Here is a 24,688-nt window from a genome sequence, read left to right as displayed (position 1 = left end):
GGTAGTAACTAAAAAGGATTTACAGTACTCTTGTGACCAATCTCTGAGAGTGAGTTAAGGTTAGGTGGTGGTGTTATTAACGCTTTGCAGTAAAGCACTAAAAGCGCTGGCTTGATACCTCAGTCTGTCCACGACTTCTTGCGGAAAAGCCACAGCTGAGCTGCCCGCCTCCAAACTCTCTCTCTCTCAGTCACATTTACGCGCATGAATGCGTCTTCGAGTATTCCTAAAATAGTCGGAGGAAGCAGAGGAGTGATAGTATACGCTATTCCTAGAAGGTCATCCACCATGGCCACCGCCACGTCAGCTTTCCTGAAGCTTCTCACCGGCGGCACTAAAATCATCGCCGTCGGCCGCAACTACGCCGCTCACGCCAAGGAACTCGGCAACGCCGTCCCCAAGGTCTTTCAGTTCGTTTTCTGCACGTCATGATCTACAATTGTTGCATTTAACTTTTGTGTGACGATTTCTTCTTCTTCTTCTTTTTTTTAATTATAATTTTTGGGAAAAAGTAGGAGCCAGTGTTGTTTATGAAGCCGACGACGTCGTATTTGGAAGACGGAGGGAAGATTGAGGTGCCGCACAACTTGGAATCCCTCGATCACGAGGTGGAATTGGCGGTTGTCATCGGTCGAAAGGCTCGCGATGTTCCCGAGGCCTCTGCTATGGACTATGTCGGAGGTACACTACAACTTTCTATTCAGCATCTTCTACTAATCCGCACTTTTTTTTTGTTTTTGGGGGGGGGGGGGGGGGTGGAGTTCTTGTAACTTGATTCTTTGATAAAAACTTGATTTTTATGCTTTTGATTATTGGTTTCTCATTTAGTTGCTTGATCTTGAATGTGATGCTGAGTGTAGCAGCTAGAAATTTTTGATGCAGCATTTTAATAATTGGAAAATGGAATCAGACCAAATTCAGTAGCAAGTTTTATTGAAGTTTATGCTCAGTCTTTTTTTTTGGTCGAGTAATAATGGTATGGATGACTTCTAATTGAACTTGTGAGATAGGTTGAGTATTAATCATCCATGCGGGTTTCTGCTTGCCAAATTGTTCCGCTGGAACCATATCATGAATAAAACAGTACCCATCTCTCGTGTTTTTAGAGGTTTGAAAGACTAGAGGAATGGAAGTATGACTTCTGATGTTGTACTCAATTGGGAGAAAGACACATACGAGTTATGGCAGATGGTTTCCACGGTTGATTGCCGTGTTTTCTGGTTAGCATTGCTTGTTTAGCAGCACTGTTTCTGGGTTTTTGTCTAGGATAGATTAGTTGAGTATATGGTCTCGGGGTTTAATTGCTTGTTTATTGGATAGTACATTTGATTCCACTTGATTCGCAAGTCAATCAAGATTAGAACCCCAGCTTCTGCAGAGTAAACTATGTAGTTCAATCATCAATGTTGTGCTTTAAGTGATCTAGCTGCACAGGGAGTGCTTATTTTCGCCCTTCTTCTTGAGCAGACCTCAACCTTCTCTCCTTTAAAGGGGTTAAAGAGAAAAGAAGGAAAAGAAGAAAATGGATTTTATTGAAATAAAGAGAAAGAGAGAAACGAATAGTATCGCTGGCTGCATGGGAAAAGAAATTAGCATTGACATATTTGAAGGATCAGAAATGAATTTGAATGTTGATGAGGCTGATTCTTATGTTTTCTCGAATTGCTATCCAGTAGTTGCACTTGTCTACTTGAAGAAGATATTTTATCCTTCATCTGCAGATATGCTGCAAGCTTTTGAATATTCCTATTCTCTGTTTACATCTTTTTGCTTTTTTTCAATTGATTATCTGAATTTTAGTTAGAAATGCCATCTTCTAGTCACTGATTCTGATTTTGAATACTCTATCCTTTTATGTATATACGAAAAAGTACTAGATAATTTGTTTTTATGCTGTGTAAGATTTGTCAATTCGCTTCTTGAGGTAATCATTTCATCCACATACCCATCACTATATTTTGCCAACATTCTCTCTTGTCTAAAATACTAATTGCCATCAGTCACATGGTCAAGGTTATGCTCTTGCATTGGACATGACCGCTAGAGAGATCCAAGCTGCTGCAAAGGTGTGAATTCTTTTTTCAATGATTATTTGCTTCAGAGTTTTATTATGTTTTCTCATGATTCAGTTCTCTCCTCTTCTTGCGAGATGGTTTTATTTTTGCTTGGGTTTCACTAGCATTAGTTTTTCCTTTTTTTTTCTTCTTTTTATTTGGTAGTTATTGTTTATACCACATGCTGTTGGATTCCTTTGCATCTCTCTCTCTCTCACACACAAACACACACACACCCTCATCCACCCTAACAGAGCATAAAAGGAGAAAAAGTGCTGCTTGACTACAGTTTACATGTATATCCGTTACTGCAAAATGAGAAGAGCTGCTCATAGAGCTGAAGTGTGTATCTCTTGGATTACGTAAGAGTTCTGGTGTTGAGAATCTATACATTGATTCACTAGAAATTTGAGTTCTATATTCTTTTGGGCTGACTTATTTTATCATGCCAGTCTGCAGGTCTTCCATGGACTGTTGCTAAGGGTCAAGACACCTTCACACCAATTAGCTCTGTTGTGAGTATTGACCAACACTATTACTGTATTAATTTTTTCTGAGATCACGTCTAGATTTACAATGAAATGTTATGCAGGAAAAGGAATTTTGCTTGGTTTTATGAACACGTGAATGAAGAGAATTCATTTACTCATCTAATCGTGTTTTCTTCCATGATATCCACTTTTATTTCTTTGTTCCATCAAGTAAACGAGCTATCTGTATTGAGCCATTTCAAACGCTTTATCAGTAAATGGTTTCAATGAATTTTCTACAGTTACCTTGCACAATGATTCCGGATCCTCATGATGTGGAATTGTGGTTAAAGGTACTGCTACCTGATCAAACTAGTTTGTGCCATATCTTATTGCTTTTGCTGCTTCTGCAAGTATATCATGAAGGTATATCCTAATCCTGCAGGTTGACGGTGACCTTCGGCAAAGGGGATCCACTCGAGATATGATTTTTAAGATTCCGTATTTGATTAGCCACATAAGTTCTATCATGACGCTTCTGGAAGGAGATGTTATTCTAACAGGTCTGAGGCGAAAATATACTCCTTTCACTGAAATGTCATTCACTATGTCCTGAAAATTGTTTCCGCATGCAAATTTTAGATTGAATTTTCTGTCCCTTGTCCTAGTTGGTTTGCCTGTCTCCTATTTCCATGACTCTGCATAATTTGACACGCAATTTATTATTGCTCAAAGGGTGTGAACTTAGAACAGCAGTAATGCCTTTTGCAGGCACTCCTCGAGGCGTTGGTCCGGTTAAGGTTGGCCAAAAGATAGAAGCTGGGATAACTGGACTGTTGGACATACACTTCGATGTTGGAAGACGAAAGAGTGGAAATAGTTGAAGCTTAATCATATTAATGTTGCATTGCTGGGGTTTATTTTGTGTAACATTTCGCCATCATTAGATGTTCAATTTGGTCTTCCTGTTTTCATAGTAACAAAGAAAACACATTCCTTATAAAAATAAGATAGAATTGCTGAGAACAAGTTCTTGTTTAACCTCTTGTACACGATTGCAGATCGCACACCAAATAAACATGCTACTCACACTAGTTCTCTCATCTTTAAACCAATTTCACTTAAAACCATTACTTTCATATCTCCGGCTTCTTCGATTTATATCCTTACATGGAATGATGACCTCACAATGTGATAACGACAGTTAATCGAGTTGCATATAAAAATTAACCATAAGTATCATCTTGACAAAGGGCATTGCAAATACAATGCTATTACGTTCATAATTTCAATCGAAGTAGCTTTTTCATCAGAGCGTGAATCGTATAACTCATACTGGTTTGTCCCGGCGGTGTTTCCAGCAAATCTCATGAATGCTTCATAAACTTGAAATTCATCCAATAAAAAGGCGTGTTGCTTATTTATCATTAGCAGTTACTACAAGGTTATCACACATCCGCATCATTTCTACATATGAGCATAGAACTGTACAAGTCCTTGCATGGTGCTACAATCCTTCACCACATAAACAAGTTCCAGAAGGCTGAATGCCACCCCCTGGTTCAGGGTTACAAACTGAAGCAGGTAACATTGTGGAAGGTAGTGTCCAAGAGACGCAAGACACAAAATCAGTACCTCTGAATGAAGTCGTAGATGTGTTTGTTAATCTCATCTGGCCTTTCTTGGTTGATAAAGTGAGCTGCATCTTTCACTACGACAACATCCTCCAACAAAGGCACATCGTTCTTAAACCCACCCTTGTGTATATAATCTTGAACGCCTCGCATATAATAGGTCAGATCCAGTTCCCCAACGACGAACTTGGTTGGGACTTTTATTTTGGCCCCAGTCCAGGGCGCAGTGAGTTCCCAGTGTCTGCAATTTAGAGCAAAAGATAAGTAGAAAATTTAGGACTCGCAGAAGTTTACTTTTGGAGTTTTCTGGATTTTAGTCATATTCTAGTTCAATGAAGCAGCAGGTAGTGGAGGAACCTGGTACTTGTGAGAGAATGTTCGACACTAAAAATTTATAAAAATGGCAAAAGAAAGAGCTAGATATTTATTATGGGCATGAATGCATTTGAAGCTTCAAAATACTAGATTCTAATAGTGTTGGAAGTTGAACAGTTACTCACAGATTCAAAGCGCGATAGTAGTTTAAACCTCCAGTGAAGCCTGTCTTATCGAACTTACTTGCATAATAATCCACATCTTCCTCTGTCAACCATGATGGCAAGACAACAGGACCATCAGGTGAATCACCAAAGCCTTTACCCTTTGGCCAAAACAGTGGACCAGGACTGCGGTAGGCAAGCATCTTCTTCATAAAATTCTTGCAACCCATCTGAGCAAGTTCGGCCTCTATGTCACCTGGTTCCTGAAGCACAAGTAGGCAATGCAATCCAGTAAGCTTATGTTTCTGATTAGTCAGGTTATGAAGAAACTGACCGGTTACGTTTTAACCCCAAGCATCCTATCCTAAATAACAGGGATTTGAACACCAAGACCTGATGGCGATGACACACTACAAGCTTTCATTAAGCTCGGCGAATTTTATCTATCACAAGGAAGCCAAAATACAGAGAGCTCACATTTTTCTGCTTTCGTTTTTATCTACATTGATCGACAATGCTCTTTTGGAAATAGATACTAGTACAATTTTGCACCAGCAACTAAGTTTTGAATTTCTTGGAAACCAATTCCCATTTGCCTTCTACTGATGCCAGACTTTAGCAGTCCAGAAAAATCCAAAGCTCCTTCCAGTGAAAACATTTGTCAAGAAATAAACAGAACCAAGGACAACATACTCCTCTTCGATCCATATTTCATCAAGGAGATTTCAAGTTTAATACTAAAGTACAAAATACAAAAAAGGTCCTAACTTGAACTTTTTTCTCCCAATTATTGCCCCTAGCCAAAAATCTAGAAACTGGGGGTGGACACTCGCGCTATATTTTAGACTTAGAATCTGATTTTTCAGTGATAGACGTCAAAATTAACTATGTTGGAGATCTTGATCCTACACAATAATTCAAGAGCAAGAAAGCCCTATATCTCAAAACCGTAAAAGGGGGGGGGGGGGGGGGCGCCGGGGGGGAACCATAAAAATCTCGATTTTTGACAAGAAAAGCAAGTTAAACAAGATTCCGGTAGATTAGAAGCATGAGATACATCAATACTACAAGCCCAGATAAAAAATAATTCATTAGAAAATATAGGTGACAGCAGTAAAACTGAAACCTGGAATCTGCAAATGTAGTAATCATCCCCAACATAAGCCCTCAACATCTCAACCGGCTTCGCCAATGGATTTCTGGGAATAAAAGCAACGCTCATGTTGACCAAGGCCTTGACTTTATCAGGCCTAAACATGCACAAATACCAAGCAACCATGGCACCCCAGTCATGCCCCACCACAAACACCTTCTCCTCATCAGGTGCAATCGCGTGAAGGAGTGCTACCAGGTCTCCAACTACATGCAGACAAGTGAACTCGGAGCTATCATTGACGGGTGCACCGGTGGTGTCGCCGTAGCCACGGAGGTCAGGCGCCACTGCCCGGTAGCCGTGAGCAGCCAGGAAGAGGATCTGGTGGCGCCATGAGTACCAGAGCTCCGGGAAACCATGAATAAACAGGACCAGTGGGCCTTGACCAAGCTCTGCTATGTGAATGCTCAGGCCGTTCACATTCACATTCTTGTGCTCAATCTTATCCATCTTCTTGCTTGTGACTGAGTATTCTTCTGTCGCTCGGTCCGTATTTTATTTTCAGTCCGAGTCGGAGGTGCAGACAAAAAGGTTGGACTTGAACACTTTATAGATGGAAGAGAAGACGAGATTGAGTGGTCCATATAAGCTGGAAGGTTCCGTTCCCGTCTTAGCCGGTCCTAGGGTACAGTAAGCGATTTATTTAGCACAGTCTAAGCTAATTAATGTGAATTGAGTCATGACGAGGAGTGGCGGTTAGCACCAATAGCAGAATCTGCTAAAGTAAATGCCATTTGGCGGCGGCAATGGCAGCAATGGCACTCCATAATACAGTAAAAGATTTGGATCAGACCTGACGGACTTACAAAGGAACTTGCAAATTTTTAGTTTGGAGTTCCAGTTACACTACTATTAGTTGTTTATTCATCCCAAGTTCCGTCAAAAATATCTACATTGGGAGTTGTAACTTCTTAGCCAGACTAATTCAGTCCTTGCCCTGCTGCGCCGTCTCTCTCTCTAATAGTAGTCATCAGGCTAGTTCCGGCTAATTCAAAACTTGTAGTGGTATGCATGGAATTTACCTACCCTGAGACGGCAGCTATAAATATAGTATGTATATTACGGCCAAAGCTAATTGGCTGCACGATCACTTGGCTCACCAAACTTATAGCCGTACGGTACAAAGGAGAGCCCAACACTTGATGCCCAAGGGGCCCACGTCCCGTGCATTAGAGGACGAATAATTGAATTCATATTTGCTTTTGATTTGTTGAGCACATCAGTTCACTGAAATATTATTAAAAAAAAAAAAAAGGGGATAATTTCAGAAACCTCAAGGGGAGGTTTTTGACAATTTCCCTCGGCTCCAGTAATTACATAGACCTCCCTTGATCTAATCAAATGATTAAAATGTCCTCCACTTAATAGTTAATTCATAAAGGGACATTAAAATCGAAAAATACTTCTTATTATTCTACTTGTCATTTCCTAATCTCAAAAAAACTATCTCCATCAATTTCTAATTTTCATCTCTTCCTCCCTCCTTACGGCTAATTTCTCAGATTATTTGTATTTAAAAAAAACATCCGCCAAATGCACCTCTACATGGGTTTTTCTAATTGTATAGCGTCAGCACGGCCGCATAACTAAAAATTCCACCCAGATCTTCTCTGCAAAAAAATTCAATGATGCACAGTCGGTGTCAGAGGGGACGTGCTGACTGGGCACGTCCCCGGCTGACAGAAAACTGACTCCGTCTGCGTATGAGTCAGAGGGAAAAAAGCAAAACTTGCATTATTCCATCCGGGAAAAAAAAAGGAAAAGATAAGGAAAGGAGCAAGTGAGCTCCATTGATCGAAAAGAGATTCCCCAGCAGCTTTTTTGTGCTAATGGTGCAGGCGAACCCCAACTACAGCCAGCAAAAGTTTTTAATTAAAAAAAGAAATTTAAGCTGGCTGCCGGCTTGCAAGTTTTTTTTTTTTTTTTTTTTTAAGTTAAGTTGCAGGTTGTCAGCCGACTAAACATTGTTAAGTACTTTTAAGTACTATTATATTTATTTTTACCTTTATTCTTTTAACAACCCACTACCAAATAATAATTTATTTGTATATTTTATTTAGATATATATCAATTTTCTATATATTTTATAAAAAAATATAAAACCAAATTTTATACATAATAATTTCAACGATTATTTTTCAAACATTTGGAAAATGCATATTCTTGTAAATTGAATGACATTTTTTTATCTAAAAACTTTTTTTAGGGATAAAAATAATTAATTTAGCAAATTTATCTTGACCTTTTTCATACATTTGAGCTTAAAAAAAAAATTAACCACAAAGGCTACCGATAGCATAAGTTTTTATTATTTTTTTTTAAAGTAAGCTACAGGCTGCAGGGCTCAAACCTTAAAAAAAAAAAAAAAAAAAAAGAATTCTCTTGTCTACCGGACTGACTCAGCCCGGTAGGCATAGTTTTCTACTGCCAAATTGTCAGAACAACATTGTTCCGACCTTTTTTTTTTGTGGGCAATAATCAGAGCAATTAGCCCAGTTTCAATTATCAAAATTAAAAAGCAAGATAGGCTTTCAAAGTTGAAATTTTGATACAAAAATGCACATGTATCTTAGAAAATTTAGTCTTTACTTTTGTAATAAATATGATGACTTTTATTTTATATGGTTGTGCATTTGTTTATTTAATTATAAAGGGTAACTAATTGCTTGAAAATGTTATTATGTTGAATATGCTAGATATTTTGGAGAAGTTTATTACAGTTCTTCTCTAAAGATAGAAGATTGTGCAGCGTTTCTTTCTCATGCCATTTTAGAAGGAATTTTTTCTTTTTTTTTTGGTTTGTTTACAAAGTTTAATAGATGGCATATTTGGCTTACAATATCAAATTGGATTTTTATGCTACTAGAAACAGGTAAAGAGAGGGTGTAACTTGAAATTGGAGAGGAACTTTCTGCAATTGTCATAGATCTTGAAAGAAGTTCGTGAAATTATCCATATTCTTTTTCATAATTGGGCTGAATCAATCGTAATCAATTAAGTATCCCTTAGTGTGGGTTGGTAGGAAAATTTGGCGTGAATGAAAGGTTTGCAATTTTGATGCGCTTTTAGTATTGCCCACCAGGCAGTATACCACTCGAAATGGAAAAATAAATTGGGGGACGTGCCCAATCAGCACGTCCCCTCTGACACATGAGCAGACTCTGTCGGATTTCTTTCAGGCGGGGACGTGCCCAGTCAGCACGTCCCCTCTGACTCATATACAGACGAGTCAGTTTTCTGTCAGCCGGGGACGTGCCCAGTCAGCACGTTCCCTCTGACACCGACTGTGCATCATTAAATTTTTTGCAGAGAAGATTTGGGTGGAATTTTTAGTTATGCGTCCGTGCTGACTCAGCACGGCCGCTATACAATTAGAAAAACCCATGTCAGAGGTGCATTTGGCGGATATTTTTTTTAAATACAAATAATCTGAGAAATTAGCCCCTCCTTACTTCCCCCTTTCATATTCCTCTCTTTTTTTCTCTTACGATTGCTTCTCCCTCTCACCAAATATCACGCTCCATTATTGCCAACCATACTACTATCAATTTTTTACCATCTCTAAACTTTATCTGTATTTTTTGTTTTTCTGTCTCTTTATTACTATAAAAATTTTAGACCCTTTCTTTTTTGTTTTTTTTCCCAATAGTTTTACCCTTTACAAATGTTAGCCAATTGAAGTTACCAAATTAACAAGGTGCAAACTGTGGATTTTATTGTCAACTAGGGAAAGATGAAAAAGGTGACAGTGATATAGAAAAAAATATATATGAAATTGAAAGTTGGAATATAAAGAAGTTACTATTATGTTTGTTAAGCAAAAAAGTCTAGCAATTACTTATTGGTTCTCTCTTTTATTTATTTATTGATTGTGATTTTACTATAAAGGTAGAATTTTGTCTCTATTTCTAAGAGTGCTAGAGCAATGATGAATTATGTGGATTTCATTGTCAAACTAGGGAAAGATGAAAAAGGTGACAGTGATATAGAGAAAAAAAAAAAAAGGATATGATACATTGGACAATTGGTAGAGTGAAGAAATGAACATCCATTACACAATCGTTCTAGAGAGTGTGCATATTCAGAGGGGAACGGGAAAATGTAAAGGCATGATATAATACAATTATTAATTTCAGCACATCTCAAATTTCTTCCATAGGCCGGCCACCTTGAAGACTATGCCCAAATGAACATCCACAACAACACACTTTCAGGAAAAAAAAAAAAAAAAAAACCACAAAATATAAGGGAAATAGCAAACAAGACAGACCTTTAGGACAAGGATATTTACAGCAGAGAACATCTCGGGGAAGAAAACTTCTGGATGAATTGATGAATGTATTTGTTAATCTCATCAGGTTTCTCTTCATGCAAAAAATGGCCAACCCCTTTCATCACCACTACTTCATCCAAGAATGGTACATCTTTTTTAAGCCCTCCCTTGTGGAGATAATCCTTGGTGCCCGGTGCATTATAGGTCAGATCCAGGTCCCCAACAACAAACTTGACTGGCACTTTAACCTGAGCCCCTGTCCACGGTGCAGTCAGTTCCCAATTTCTGCACCAAAGCGGAGCACAAAACAACAAACATATCCATCAAAACTTGTTGCATTTTTAAGTATTCTGTGCTCAAGAAATATAACTATGGTTATCAACAGGATTCTCTAGGCTTACATGTCTAGTGCTCTGTAATAATTCAGAGCTCCAGTGAAGCCACTCTGCGCATACTGGTTAACATAGTAAGCAACATCTTCTTCAGATAACCAAGAGGGCAAAATTGTAGGGGCATCAGGTGAATCTCCGAAAAGTATTCCCTTTGGCAGAAAAAGTGGACCAGGAGCACGGTAAGAAAGAAAGTTCTCCAGAACTCTCTTGGTTCCAACTTTGGCAAACTCCTCTTCTATTTCTCCAGGTTCCTGAAAAGAACCAAATGACCTGTCAATCAGATACCAAGCCAACAAATAGGTATATACACCCAATAGTATAACTCTCTGTGCACACAGAACTGCGGCCATAAATCTTTAGTTGTATGACTTGTATCCGTTTTGTTGTTTTATCTTACAGATTGTATATAGTCATTGAAGATCTTAATTACAAGTTAATCCAACTACCTTGTTATAGCAGAAGACATAGAAACGGTGGAGCACCTTCTCTTTCATTGCAGAAATGCAAAGGAAGTATGGAAGCTATCACCAGTGACATGGGATGGAATTGAAGACCAAAGAGGGAACTTGAACAGATGGTGGAATGTTCTAACAGATGCCAGAAGTAGACCTGAAGGAATGGAACATATAGCATTGACTGTTAACATTCTTTGGCAGATTTGGAAGGCAAGAAATGAGAAAGTTTTCCAGGAAAGCAGAAGACCGCTAATCAAGATAATCCAGGAAGCTCAAATGGAGTGGCTAGAATTTCAGGATGCAAATGCGAAAGAGAACACGATGAGCATGCCAGAAACAACAGCAGCTGAGACAATACAGGATGATTGCAGAGACAGCGAGAACCAAATTCACATCAGTTTTGCTGTCAAAACTCAAGGATAAGATAGTCAAATGGGAGTTGGCATACTTGCAATGAATAGAAACAATCAGTTGATAGCTCAGTGGGCGCTTAAGGAGTTCAGTGGAGGGAACAGCCTGATGGATAATGCTGTGGCTCTTAAACTTGCCATGATCAAAGCAAGGGAATAGCAGTGAAGGAGGATTGAAGTTGACATCCCACAGAGACAACTGATGAAGATGATAGAAACCAACCAGACTGGAGATATGAGACTGTTTTCCCATCTAGAGGATATTCAGGATCTAAGCTCTATGTTTGTGAGATGCTCATTTGTTCTAGCTAGGAATGATATTAGTGTTAGAACAACTAACTTTTGTGATCATGCATTAAGCATGCCTTTTGATGAGAAGTGGTTACTTCCTCAGTGCTTCTAGGCACTTGTATAGCTCTAATGGAGCCTTTGCTCACTACGTGTATAGTTCATACACAAATCTAATAACATCATCTATCGTTTCTGGGGAAACAAAATAACAATACGGAATGAAGAGGGTTTTTAACTCAAATCTAAAATCAGCTCAGATAATGAACGATACTCACAGCACTTATCTGTCTGTGAATCAGGAAGATCACATGAAGAAAATTTTGGATCTCAAATGATAGATGGTATCTAATAAAGAAACAATTTAGCAACCAAATCAGTGTAGAGACATTGTAAAACGTGCATCTGCATCTCTATATTCTACAGCTAAGAATTTTGAACTCGAAAGAAGTATTCCTATATTCATGAAAAAAAAAATTGAATGTTACACACCTGGAACCTACAAACGTAGTAGTCAGGACCACAAACAGCACGCAAGGTCTCAATGGGCTTCCTTTTAGGATTTCTTGGACCGAAACTGACGCTCATGTTGAACAAAGCTTTAACTTTATCAGGTCTATACAAACACAAAGCCCAAGCCATGACTGCACCCCAATCATGCCCCACCAAGAACACCTTATCTTCATCTGGTGCAACAATTTTCAGGAGCTCAATGATATCTCCCACGACATGGAGGGTGGTGAACTTGCTGGGGTCATCAATAGGTGCGCCAGTTGTGCCACCAAAGCCACGGAGGTCCGGCGCCACAGCCCTGTGGCCGTGGGATGCCATGAAAGACATTTGATGGCGCCAGGTGTACCAGCATTCAGGAAAGCCATGAAGGAAGAGAACTACTGGGCCTTGGCCTATTTCTGCTACGTGCATGTTTATCCCATTTACTTCTATGTTTTTGTGCTCTATCTTTTCCATCTCTTTTCTTTCTGCTCCTTACACAGAATTATGGAGGGGTTAGGATTTGGGGCACTTTCTTGATTATATTTATCGCAGAAGAAGAAGGGGAATAAGGGAGATTCCTGCACTCTTTTGTTAAGACTATGAAAGAGGCAATGCGGGAGCTCTTTATACTTATCACACTCCATTACGTCCTGCACTCTTTTATATTTATCCAGATTCTGCAGACGCTACTCGGGTCGAATTCGGATAAGTCGGTGCTCGATGGAAAAAAAAGTGGTAATGCACCTGAGATATCTTGATTTGATGAACATGATAGACTTATCCTTTTCTTACCAAAAAAAATCTAGTCATACTGGCTGTGTCCATAAAAGCTACTATGTACTCCTCTTTTGTATTTGGATCAATTGAACACGTTTTCTTGTTTCATGAATTCTTACGTGTTGGATTGTAGTTGCACAAGTTAAAATGTAGTTCTGTAAAACTCAGTGGTATTTATTATAGCTTGTCAAATGCTTCTATGAAGGTTGCATTAACTTAGGTTTACTCGTGTAACTCACATTCTACGATTAGTAAAACTTTGATGTTGCATGCCAGTTCCCACATATCGCTTTGACTTGGTTTTCCGAGGAGGAAGACACAATAATACTATGAAATCACGAACAAATTTTAGCTTTGTAAAAGGAATTGGAAGTGGTTGACGAAGGGGTCAAGTCTCTTATGCTTGGATTGAGAGATGGGTAATGGATTTCTTGTTATTGATGAAAAGAATGCTCTGGCATGCGCAAGAACAGGAAAAGACGAGAGAAGGACTCAACTTTTCTTTTCTACAATGGTGGGCCGCGTCTTGAAGCTCGCGTTTGGTGGGGCAAAGCCGAATGCTTTCAGTTTCCACCCTACGTTTATTATTCCAAGGACTGAAAGCGGGGGAGAATTGAGAATTCCATTTGCGACATCACTGATTTAGTGATTTGAAATTTGATGTGCCGAATTGGTTGAGCAGGTTGTACAACATTTTAATGCGCAGACATGTGGTTAATGACTTCATTAGCCTTTTCAATCAGTTTTCACAATTACATTTTTGCCCTTCGGGATACTCTATGCTCTTTGTGCCTTTGTCTATGCTTTTTACTACAAAGCCAATCCATCGCATGCTAGAAAGGAGTAGCCTCTATCTATTCGAATTCTGCTCATTAGTCGACTAATCTAAGTCTTTCTCTGTTGGTTGTTCCTCTTCATAAATCGAAATGCTCTCATTTTGGTACATTTAAAGTTTTGATTTAGGCAGACATCTAGGTATTTATAGAATATGAAATTATTTTACAATTGTTTTTGCATCGAAGACAACTCATATAAGTTTATGTGTTATTGTAATTACTTAAATGATATTATAGACACATTTAATTAAAGTGTGGTTTTTATTGTGTAATTAACATAAAGACATATTAACACGTTGTGCAATTAATACGTTGCTATAACTAGTTATTGGAGGATATTCCTTTATCTGAAACAACTTATGTCTACTATTGGACGATTTTCAACTAATATCTGTAGGGATCTTTTGGTAATAATAAAATTGTAAAAGTATTGATAAAACAAAGTGTATATGTGTATGCTGCAATTAGAATATATTATTATTAGTTTTATTTGATAACTAATATTTTTTTAGAATATATTATTATTTATTCAATAAAAAATTTTCTTTTATTACAAGCACCAAATACTTGCGTGATGCGCGGCACTGCCCGGTATTATTTGAAAAAATATGGCAATCCAAACACACATGACCGGTTTTCATATTTGTGGGTTGTTCACAACTGTCTTCGTGTTTTTCCATCAAGAACATAGTGCTTGTGATTCAAGTTGCATGGACTGGACCCAAGCATAGTGTAATTCGCAGTCTAAGTAAGCCCAGTCATATATATGTCTGAACTTAAATTCTTCCGGCAGAAGCCCAAATCTCGTGCCCAACATGGTAAAAAATATATATATCCCTTGTCTTTTAGCATTTCTTTTCTGTTTCGACCAAAAAAAAAAAAAAAAAAAAAAACGATAACATAACAAAGGATTAAAGATCTGTTCACTCGGAGTTCCGACATTGACTGGTATTCGCTCGTGAGAAGGCTGACACATCCCACGTTACATTGGAATGCTCGAAAAATTGAAATCTAAGCAGAGCTCCGACAGCAACAGGGAACAGCCGCCTCATAAACTGCATGCTTTGTGGAACCATCACATTCACATTCATGGCAAATATGTGCCTGCAAAATCACAATCATAATGCAGCTGCCAAGCCACCGTTTGGTTGTTTGGAGACAAATGCCAAAGCTCTCCTATTTAGGTCCTTTGCCTAGTTCTTCTACTACCATTTGCTATCCATGCCAAGTTGCCTATTTATTTGCCCTCCATCAAGACAAAGAGAGAGAGAGAGAGAGATGAACAAAATTTTCTATGGTCAGCTAAGTCAATTGATCGGATCTTATCTAAATTTAATCCAAATCCAATATATTTAGGTAGAGTTAGGGTTTAATTTCTCAAATTCAAATTCTTTCCAAATTCAAACCCTATAAGAGAGTTGTGAGTTTGAATATGATATGTTTTTCTTTAGTACATATTCAAATCAAATCCTCCTTAAAACCTCTGTGTGTGTGTATATATAAGTAAATTTATAAAATGATACAATATTCTATGGCTATTGGATCAAATACAGTAAGATTTCGTAACTGATTAAATAACAGTACTTTTTTAACCTAAGAAAACATCACCTGGTCTAATATTTATGTTATTTTTGAAATACATATTTTAAGAATATTTTTACTTTAGTTCTTTACTGTATGTTCAGAAAAATATCCGTGGACGTCCATTGAATTCCAAACTCATGAGAGTCTGGATCTAACTTTACTTTTTAAACCCATAAAAGTCTCGAGTCTTAAATTAATGCGAGTCTAACTCAATTTAATGAGTTTAGATCTGGATCAGCTAATCCAACTCAAACCCTAGATTGACATGTCTAGACATGCTCACGGCCCAGCCTCAGCTTTGGGTTGGACTGACTGATTTAATTTGGAGCTTTCCTTTCCGGTTTGAAACAGTAGATCAAGCGTTCCACCTGCACCCAATTGCCTGCCACTACATTTTTCTGTCCACAATATAATAAATAGTACCATGCAATTTGATTTACATTAATTACGGAGCACTATTATTCTCCTGATCTTTTTCTCTTCTTCTTATTGTACCCTTTTAATTATGGAATTGGTACAATGCAATAGTTGATTTGGGATTTACATTTCCAATTTCCAAAAAAGAGAATGAAAAGGGGAGTAATCACCGAGTTAAGGGTCCGTTTGCCACAGTATTGGTCCATTATCCAATGATGGCTCACAAAACAAGAATGAAAGTTCTTTCTCCAAAAGCCATTGCTTAAACTTTAAACCACCCCTTTAACGAACTTACCTAACATTCTGTACAATCATCTATCCACATGGCGCATTAATCTGATACTGATGCATCAGCATCGGCTTTTGGTGCTTTAGCTGTCGGATAAATAATTACGTTTGTTGAATAGGATACTTGTCCAAAAAGCAGCCATGTCCAACTACACATTGCACAAATTTGCTTAAAAGTCAGTAATCTGATCCGAAAGTTTATAACATAAACTGCAATTTGACCCCACCATAGCCAACGGTTACCTAGGATTTCAGCCAGTCAAGAAGCATTCGATACAAACAAGTTCATCAAATAACAGACAAAAGAACAATTAGAATGCAGCTATTGGCTGGCCCAACAGGAACAGATATGAGTCCTCGGAACAAAGAACATTGCACATCCACTCACATCACATGTAGGAGGCAAATGCCAAAGCTCTCCTATTTAGATACTGGAATCTAAACTTAAAAAACTAATCTTTGGTGTCAAGTAATGCATATCTGATGAGGGTTCTTTTTTTTTCTTTTTCTTTTTGAATAATGAACACTCACCATAAGATTCATTTCAGAGTATAGGAGCATTGTCGAGCCATGAAAGTCGTCGATCTCTAGTCCATTAGACCAACTAAAAACCCTTTTGTTTTTTGTATAACAGAACTTACTTCAGATGTTTGAAGCATAAGATTTGCTTTTCACTTTGTTTGACAGAACAAAATTTAAATTGAACCAAATCAAAACCGGAAGGACATGCCACCAAGAAATTCATCATTAACCACAAAATGTCATGAGAAGCAATCCATAACCAACATGAAACAGAAAAAGAGGAAGGCTTTATACTTCCTCCAAAGTCCAACCTACACGAAATTAACGCACCTTTCACTAAAACAACAAGGGTAGTTTTGCAGGTGGGGGTGGGGGCTCAAACTTCAAAAAGGCTAAAGATAAGCCCCAACAAGTATCAAGAAATATATTGAAAACCCCACCACAATGTTAAAGATATAATTGATGATACGTCCTCTGCTTTTACATTTTTTTTTAAAACCCCTTATGTGACCAAATATATGGGCATGGCGGAGGTTGGCACACTATGCTGCTGGTGCTGATGGTCCATGTTAAACTCCCTAAGGCTAATGTAGGGAATCTGCACCTCATCCTTGTCTGCGGGAGTCAGAGTTCCGGCGAGTGGACCGGAGGACGGGCGGCTGGTTGTCCGGAAAGGAGTGGAGGACCCACTTCTACTCTCGGTAACGTAAACGGGTCCGGAGATTGATGCCCTGATGGCGCGTCTACCGTGGACCCCGTACTCGAGAGCATTCTCAGAGTGGCGTGAAGTCCATTTCCAGCTGAAGAAGAGCAGAGCATTCTTCCACCACCGCTTCTTGTTCTTCTTGATCTTCTTCTTCGACGATGAATAGTCATCCTTCGAGATGGGCTTTTGAAGCTTGAAGTGTAGTGCGTCTATGGCTATGGATGAGGAGGATCTTGACGAAGTCTCCCTCTTGTGCCTCCTAGCTTCCTCCAACACCTGCATTTTTAAAATTTGCAAAAAAGAAAACAAGAATCAAGATTGGTTATTATGCTTCTTAATTATACATTTCTCTAACTTGTTGGGCGAAAAAGGGTCACATTTAACTATGCAGGTAAATACCTGGATTCTAAACTAATTAAGAAATGAGAATGGATAGTATGAAGAGCACCTGAAAGTAATCAATTTGAGGATCAAAGCCATAGTCACTGAAGTGTTGAGGTTCTGACACAGGAAAAATGGGAGACTTGCTTGACATTTTTTTTATTTTGTAGTGGGGGATGGAAGTAGCAGGAGAGCCTTGGCCTTGAGCTGGTGCACTGAAGAATAGAATTATAGAAATGGGATGAGCGAGGAGTTCTTGCGGGGGAAATGGGGAGTAGTAAACATTGGTGCAAATGTGAAGTAGGGGGGCTCAAGGTGGGACTGACCGTTGGATGGATGCTGAGAATGAGAACACGCTACCCTACCCTAGTAGTCAATCTTGACCGTAACGCTAATTGCCTCGCGCGCATCTTGGTAGTGCCCAGGAGTCTGGACTCCCTATTTTATACGCTAAATTTGTAATGCATTTATTGTTCCATGCTTTTAGGGCTGGACATGTAGTTTACTTATTCCCACACATCCGCGTTTGGACAGCCATCTTACGTGGGAAAATTGCATGTTTTCTGTGATTATATTTTTTTATTATTATTTTTTTATATATAATAAATTATTACAGTAATTTTCTAAAAAAAAAAATTCTAAAAAATGCAATCTAAACAAGGCTAATTAATATTGAGACTTTTCTTTATTTGGGTACAGTTAACTTTGCCATGTGAATTCTCTTTCTCCTGTAGGATTACTGTCACTGTCCCCTGTAAGCATAAATATATCTACATTCTGCATCCGTTTATTGTCTAGAATCATGCACTTTATACCTGTGCAACATTTTTACAATTTAGTCATTGATTACACAGCCTTAAAAATAGATTCCTGTTCAAAACTCCATATATATATATATATATATATTGCCCTCAATGTCTATTACTGAGAGATTGGGGTAGTAAACGAATCAAATTGCTTGCAAGTTCGATCAAAATTCGACTCAAATTTGATCAACATCAAGTAGAGTCGAACTCAAGCTCAATTAGATTCGAATTCGAGGTCGATCTCGAATTTGAGTTTTACATTAAAAATTCGTCAAGATCAAATTTGAATTCGAATTTGATAAAATTAAATCGAAACTCAACTCGATCAAATCAAATTTCAATTCTCGACCCAATTTGGCTTATTCGTAGTCCTAACTGAGTTTACCAAACAGTGAACCCTATAATTTCACTTTGAATTTTGCAAGCGTACATCATTGTTGTTGACAAGTAGCGTGTCTAATAATTTACTCTGATTATACTTTGACCGAAATTCTTGCTACTTCTAGGACTGCAATTGAATTAATCAGCACTTGTTGGCGTGTGTGGGAACCTCGATCGTTTGCATTTTCTCTTCTTTCCGTGTAGGATTTCCCCGGATGTGAACCATGGGAAATGGGATAGGTGTACATGAACGGACTCAAGTAAAATGTCTTGTTCCAAATTTAGACAGGACAGGACGAACACAAGAGGTTAGGCCATAATAAAAGTGCTTACTTGTGCCATAATAAAATTTCCTTCACTTGTTTGGTCACATTAGGAGTGCGTCTGAAGTATGGTGGAAATAGCATAATTGAGAATGACTAAATTTAGTAAGTTTTGCGGGATTGAGTGAGTAAATTTAAACTAAGCACAATAACACTGGCACTTTTTTTTTTTTTTTTTTTTAATCGGCAACGATAGATATTTTATAATCTAATCTAACCTAATCTAGGGGGAAGGGGTAAGGGAAAATGGTCAATTAAGACCAACCATATATTGTGACAAATTTGAGGGAGACAAGAGTAGAATCTCTGATCTCGAGTATCATCAAAGAGAGTGATGATCACTGGACCAAATGCCAGTGGCCAATAACACTGGCACTGGCGGTGGTGGTTTTGTAACTTACTGTGTCCTAGCCCACATCTACGGCTGAAGAGAAATTAACAATAATCTAGGGTGCAGTGTGCTTTTAATGTTTTCACCCGACAACAACGTAGTTAAAATGTAGCCATCAGAAATCAATAGTGGAGTTATATGAGTTGTCTTCTTCCTCAACTACACATCAAAGTGCCAAGTAGAAAGCTAGACTATGATTTGTCACTGGGGATGCATGAGGCTTTTACCTGCCCCTCCTGCTGCTGCCGCCCGCTTACTGGGTAGAGTTGCTGCAGTTGAGAAATGAAATTTAGTGTTTGGATAGGGATTGTTTGTGTGAAATAATACGTAATTATTTGTTTATATTACAGATATACTCCCTCCCTTTTTTTATAACTGACGTTTAAGAAATTTGTTTTAGTGTACTTTTATTTGTCGTTTTATTATCCCCATACAGTATTAATTTTTTTTTTTCATAATTTTATCCTTTTATCTCTCTTTTCCAATACAGGGTTCTTAATTATTACTCCTAGTAATTATTGCTTCTTTCTTTGTAACAACCCTAGTAATTAATGAGGGTACAAAAGGAAAGTAGTGTACAGATTTAAGCAATGAAAATATTTTTTTAATTAGTGTGTAAAACCTTAAACGTCAGTCATAAAAAAAAAAGGAGGGAGGATTTTTTTATTAATACTTTTACTTTTAAATTATCTTTTCATTTGGCGTACGTTTTACTGCAGTAATTGCTACATCATGAAAATTGGTGCAGTAAGTCAGTGTAGCATTGATGGCATGCTAGTGCGTTTGAAACTCATAGGTAACAAAAAGAAGGCATGAGTATCAAGTTACTACTACTACTTTTTACTATTTGGCTATATATATTATCTGAAACTCGAACAGATAAAGGAGAATTTTAGCATATGGTATATGTTCTTGTTGCCTCATCTATGAGCACGAGCAAGATAGATTACTACTAAAGAATGAGATCAATCCATTAGAATCCTCACAATATGGAACCTGAGCTCCCTCTAGTGGTTCCAGTACTTAAAAATTTTCTTCCTTCTCTGTGGTTATGATAAAGACAATCCAGAACAATTATCTGATATGTCAGCCTAGTCGTTTTTTGGCTACTAAGAGGAATACTTCATCATCCCCTTTTCCTATTTTCTTCTCCTACAATAAGAAGAAACTGCTGAACCATTTTGTGCTTGACCAGGGGAGCTAGCTGCATCCCCTGTTCTATTTCCATTCGGATTTAAAAAGCCACCGAAAAAACTCTTCAAGTCTGTCTCTCAAGTCTCATCTACATTGGCCAATTATTCAATGTCTCAATTATTTAGTTAGTAATGAATACTCACTACCACAAACTTCAATGCTCTACATGATGATTCTCATCTCAAACTGCTAGTTTCAGGCATCCCATGTCAGAAAAAGCCCATTTGAATTTCTGTCAATATCTCACTCAACACAACACAAATACACCTTCCAGAAAGCCCAAGAACCCTAACTTGATCGCACACTGTTCCAACCCTAACTTGATCGCAGACTCGCAAGATCCAGATTGAGAGCCAATTTCAGAAGCCACCCTTGTTGTGTCCTTTTCACAATCATAACCATTGCCTCAGCAGAATCCAAGCAATTCCATCATATGGGGGGCAGGCAGCAAATAGTACTGCACAGCCTGGCAAGCCACAAGCCACAGCGAAAAGGCACCCATTGCTACTTCCTAGTTTTAATACTCCTAAGTCATACTTTTTAAGTCCACGTACTAATCTAACTCTACATTCCCATGCATAATCTGACTTTTTGGGGATAATTTCAACAGTACTTTTGGGCGCATACGAGTTATACGTTTTTAAAAAGGTCATTACTACTCCATATTACAACACATTGGACCTTTACTTATCTAATTCTCTAACCATTACGGTGTTGCAGTTGACTTGTTGGATCAGTAATCCTTTGGGTCCTGAATTCAGCAAGAAATAGGCTTTTAATTGTTTACAACCGTACCTGGGAAGGAATCTATTGCACGCACTTCTACGTTGCCAGTACAGTATAAACGAGATGAGATCAATTACTCCCTCAGAACTTGAAACAGCTCGAATAATTTGAAGAGCTCGAATTTGAGCTTTATGCAAGAGGGATTGAAAGCTCATCAAGCTTTTAACACAAACACACGTGCGTGCACGCGCATATATATATATATATATATATATATGCAAATTGTTCATATGTATATATATATATATATATATAGAGATATCCCAAGTGTAAAATTATATGATGTACTAATATACGTCACTTAAGCTTGATTGAACTTGGCTCTGATCGAAAGCTACTAGTACACGGCTTTTCCCATGGCCCAACCAATTCCCATTCCAATACCTATTGCACTTCCAACTACGAGGTAGCAGCCCTTTACCAAACCGCATCACATTCACCCATGACAAGAACCCTTCCTGTGTCCAATACCGTCATTTCAACTACTCCCGCGTCAACACTGGCGCCTACTCCTACTGCAGCGCTTTCAACTTCCAATTTTACTCATCCTCCCACGTAGTTGGTCTCACTGAAACCAACAAGAACCTTCCTAATCCCCTCTCTCTCTCTCTCAATTCTCATCGTCTTATAATCCCCTTCACTTCCTCTGCCCCTTCATTCCTTCTGCATTAAGCATACCCTTCCCCTTCCTTTCTTTAATTCTCTCGAAAACCCATAAAAAATAGTAGTGATTATGGACGCTGATCACTCCGTTCCTCGTATTCCAAACACACCAAACCCAAAAGACTTTGCCATGGGCGGAAAAATAATGCTCAGTGCTATAGTCATCTTATTCCTTGTCGTAGTTTTGATGGTCGCCCTTCATTTATACGCCCGGTGGTACCTCCTCCGCGAACGGCGCCGCCAACTCCTCCGCAGGAGGAGCCGTTTGAACAGTCACAGAAGAGCCCACATCGTCTTTTACGTTGACAACAATCCCGCTGCTCACCCGGCCCCCAATAGCGGCCTTGAACCGTCCGTGATTGCTTCTCTTCCGGTTTTTGTTTACAGCCCGAAAACTCAGCCGGAGGGGATGGACTGCGCCGTCTGCTTATCGGAGTTTGAGGAGAATGAAAAGGGAAGGCTGTTGCCCAAATGCAACCATTCTTTTCACGCTGATTGCATTGATATGTGGTTTCATTCGCACTCCACCTGCCCAATTTGTCGAGCTGCGGTCGAACCGGTTCCGGAACCGGCGGCGAGCAATTCCGCGGTTGAACCGGAGGGGAGCAGGATTGAACCCGGTTTGAGTTCCGGGTTGTGCCCGGCTTGTGTTCATGAGGAGGGAGACTGCTCTTCTACGGCGTCGCTGGGGTTGAGGAGGAAGGGGCTGGATTCGACGGCTGTGAGAATCGAGGTTCCGAGGAGGAGTGCGTTCGAGCCCGAGTTGCCGCTGAGTTCACCCGCGAGTCACGGTTTTAGGTCGCCCGGGACTCGGTTGTTGTCTTTGAAGAGAATACTGAGCATGGGCCGAAAAACACCCGGCACAGCACCTGCGACGCCGTGTGGGGCGGGAACGAGTTGCAGCTCGGGACCGACTCAGTTTGATTTGGAGAGTGGACCGGCTGAGTTGACTCAGAGCCGGGTGCTGACCCCGAGGTGAGGGGTCTTGGTGTCAGTCCCGCAATAGTTGAACAGTATGGAGAAATCGCAAGCAGATATTTTGACCAGTGTCAGAAATCTGGAGAGCCGCCCGATGCAGTGCGAATTCTTGAGTAGGCGTGGCGACTGGTGGATGACTGAAATGGTTGACCTGTAAATAGATAAGGATGGTGGGTTAGGGTTACTACTGCTGACGGCGAGACTTCTATATTGTGTAATCCACCAGTCCTAAATTATTCATTCAATTATTTGATTTTAGCACATTACATTTGGCCGATTTTTACTTGGACACCATGAGATTTTTTGTCTTTTGATCTATATTTAGATAGATAATGAAAGTATGGGCCATTCTTGTAATCAAATTCAACAACAAGTTCTTGATCTAATAATTGAGATTGAGATTTCAAACTCAAATATTAGAAATTCTCAATTCTAATTTCTTTATATTTTCTCCAATTCACTTCTTCTGTGTCACCCAATAAAAAAAAAGAAAAAATTAAACTCGAACATGTTAATATTACACACGCGGATTGGAATATACATATGCATATATATATATATATATATGTTGTTCAATGTTTTCTGAAAAATCGGGACATCATCAATATATACGATGATAAATGAGGAATAAGAACTAAATATCTCATTCATAATCCTTTGGAATTCAGAAGGAGCATTTTTAAGTCCAAATAGCATCACGTTTCATTTGTAATGTCCAAATGGTACTGTGAATACTATTTTGTATCTGTCTGAGATACGAATTTGAATTTGTCAAAATCCTGACTTCATATCGAATTTTGAGAATATCTTGGCAGAATAAAGCCTTTGAAGTAAATCATTCTTGTTTGGTATAGGATATCTGATCCATCGAAGGGCTTTATTGAAGGCTTTGTAATTGATTACAAGCCTTGGAACTACTCTTTCAATCTCTGATTGTTTGTTGACGTAGAATGCTGGACAGCTCCATGGAAATTGACTTGGACTAATAATGCCTTTGGATATATATATATATATATATATATATATATATATATATATATAGAGTACAAGAGTTTATGCCTATAGAATTCGCTTTGTCCCATTAATTGGAGAAATTTCGATAGCCTATATGTTATGCGTGACAGATTAGATAGGGTGCACCTTCTGATATTAGTAGTATTTAATTATAAAGGTGAAGAAATAAATCAAGATTCCAAGTGGGCTAAGATAAAAGTTTTCCATTCCCGTGACGCACGCGTAATTTCTCTTCACCTTCTGACTAACAAAAGAAAATAGAACGAAGGATTTGAGCTTCTTTGCAAGTGTGTCACACTAATTTTAAGGGATGATGCCAGCTTGGGATTGTTTTTCTTATTAGTTGCTGCTGATTAGCGAAGGGAATTTTTAGTAAGCTGTGAAAGCAGCAAAAGCCAAAACTGCCACCAGACATTTCCTTTCCTTTCCTTTCCAATGCAAACAAACAAGCGGAAAGTTGTTGAGACAGTCCTTGACCTTGACCAGCTTCAAACTACAAACGTTGACTGACATCAGCATTAGCATCAGGAGACCAGAG

The 24,688-nt window shown here is 38.7% G+C and overlaps 5 protein-coding genes across 5 annotated transcripts; 2 read left to right on the top strand and 3 right to left on the bottom strand.

Annotated features, from left to right (window-relative positions):
* The first annotated feature begins 90 nt into the window (after positions 1-90).
* LOC113733937 (oxaloacetate tautomerase FAHD1, mitochondrial-like) lies at positions 91-3,565 on the top strand. Its single transcript, XM_027260187.2, has 7 exons — positions 91-402; positions 516-681; positions 2,014-2,066; positions 2,507-2,569; positions 2,827-2,877; positions 2,970-3,087; positions 3,296-3,565. Exons 1-7 carry the CDS (start codon positions 205-207, stop codon positions 3,406-3,408), a joined length of 762 nt encoding a protein of 253 aa, XP_027115988.1. The 5' UTR covers positions 91-204; the 3' UTR covers positions 3,409-3,565.
* A 351-nt stretch (positions 3,566-3,916) lies between these two features.
* Positions 3,917-6,545, bottom strand: LOC113733936 (epoxide hydrolase 3). Its single transcript, XM_027260186.2, has 3 exons — positions 5,764-6,545; positions 4,659-4,900; positions 3,917-4,399 (listed from the first exon to the last, which is right to left on the bottom strand). The coding sequence occupies exons 1-3, from the start codon at positions 6,238-6,240 to the stop codon at positions 4,153-4,155; spliced, it is 966 nt and encodes a 321-aa protein (XP_027115987.1). The 5' UTR covers positions 6,241-6,545; the 3' UTR covers positions 3,917-4,152.
* A 3,275-nt stretch (positions 6,546-9,820) lies between these two features.
* LOC113734513 (epoxide hydrolase 1-like) lies at positions 9,821-12,776 on the bottom strand. The gene is made up of 3 exons (XM_027261094.2): positions 12,101-12,776; positions 10,465-10,706; positions 9,821-10,348 (listed from the first exon to the last, which is right to left on the bottom strand). The coding sequence occupies exons 1-3, from the start codon at positions 12,575-12,577 to the stop codon at positions 10,078-10,080; spliced, it is 990 nt and encodes a 329-aa protein (XP_027116895.2). The 5' UTR covers positions 12,578-12,776; the 3' UTR covers positions 9,821-10,077.
* A 4,063-nt stretch (positions 12,777-16,839) lies between these two features.
* Positions 16,840-17,905, bottom strand: LOC113734900 (uncharacterized). The gene is made up of 2 exons (XM_027261669.2): positions 17,682-17,905; positions 16,840-17,509 (listed from the first exon to the last, which is right to left on the bottom strand). The coding sequence occupies exons 1-2, from the start codon at positions 17,766-17,768 to the stop codon at positions 17,030-17,032; spliced, it is 567 nt and encodes a 188-aa protein (XP_027117470.1). The 5' UTR covers positions 17,769-17,905; the 3' UTR covers positions 16,840-17,029.
* A 3,969-nt stretch (positions 17,906-21,874) lies between these two features.
* LOC113733935 (RING-H2 finger protein ATL2) lies at positions 21,875-23,566 on the top strand. The gene has a single exon (XM_027260185.2). The coding sequence runs from the start codon at positions 22,229-22,231 to the stop codon at positions 23,135-23,137; it is 909 nt and encodes a 302-aa protein (XP_027115986.1). The 5' UTR covers positions 21,875-22,228; the 3' UTR covers positions 23,138-23,566.
* The last annotated feature ends 1,122 nt before the right edge of the window (positions 23,567-24,688 follow it).

Source organism: Coffea arabica, chromosome 3c, assembly GCF_036785885.1.
Source record: "Coffea arabica cultivar ET-39 chromosome 3c, Coffea Arabica ET-39 HiFi, whole genome shotgun sequence".
Lineage (NCBI taxonomy): Eukaryota > Viridiplantae > Streptophyta > Magnoliopsida > Gentianales > Rubiaceae > Coffea > Coffea arabica.
The sequence above is the reverse complement of the archived record's forward strand: the minus strand, read 5'-3'. Positions and strand labels throughout refer to the sequence as shown.

What these genes read in the sequence shown, in the direction of transcription:
- LOC113733936 (XM_027260186.2), bottom strand. Translation starts at nt 6,240, where the DNA reads ATGGATAAGATTGAGCACAAGAATGTGAATGTGAACGGCCTGAGCATT. An exon ending in ACTACATTTGCAGATTCCAG is followed by an intron (nt 4,901 to 5,763) that starts GTTTCAGTTTTA and finishes CTTGTGCTTCAG; the next exon opens with GAACCAGGTGACATAGAGGC. An exon ending in TACTATCGCGCTTTGAATCT is followed by an intron (nt 4,400 to 4,658) that starts GTGAGTAACTGT and finishes TCTAAATTGCAG; the next exon opens with ACACTGGGAACTCACTGCGC.
- LOC113733935 (XM_027260185.2), top strand. Translation starts at nt 22,229, where the DNA reads ATGGACGCTGATCACTCCGTTCCTCGTATTCCAAACACACCAAACCCA.
- LOC113734513 (XM_027261094.2), bottom strand. Translation starts at nt 12,577, where the DNA reads ATGGAAAAGATAGAGCACAAAAACATAGAAGTAAATGGGATAAACATG. An exon ending in ACTACGTTTGTAGGTTCCAG is followed by an intron (nt 10,707 to 12,100) that starts GTGTGTAACATT and finishes GGTTCTTTTCAG; the next exon opens with GAACCTGGAGAAATAGAAGA. An exon ending in TATTACAGAGCACTAGACAT is followed by an intron (nt 10,349 to 10,464) that starts GTAAGCCTAGAG and finishes GCTTTGGTGCAG; the next exon opens with AAATTGGGAACTGACTGCAC.
- LOC113733937 (XM_027260187.2), top strand. Translation starts at nt 205, where the DNA reads ATGAATGCGTCTTCGAGTATTCCTAAAATAGTCGGAGGAAGCAGAGGA. An exon ending in TCGGCAACGCCGTCCCCAAG is followed by an intron (nt 403 to 515) that starts GTCTTTCAGTTC and finishes GGGAAAAAGTAG; the next exon opens with GAGCCAGTGTTGTTTATGAA. An exon ending in AGATCCAAGCTGCTGCAAAG is followed by an intron (nt 2,067 to 2,506) that starts GTGTGAATTCTT and finishes TTATCATGCCAG; the next exon opens with TCTGCAGGTCTTCCATGGAC.
- LOC113734900 (XM_027261669.2), bottom strand. Translation starts at nt 17,768, where the DNA reads ATGTCAAGCAAGTCTCCCATTTTTCCTGTGTCAGAACCTCAACACTTC. An exon ending in CTCAAATTGATTACTTTCAG is followed by an intron (nt 17,510 to 17,681) that starts GTGCTCTTCATA and finishes TTAAAAATGCAG; the next exon opens with GTGTTGGAGGAAGCTAGGAG.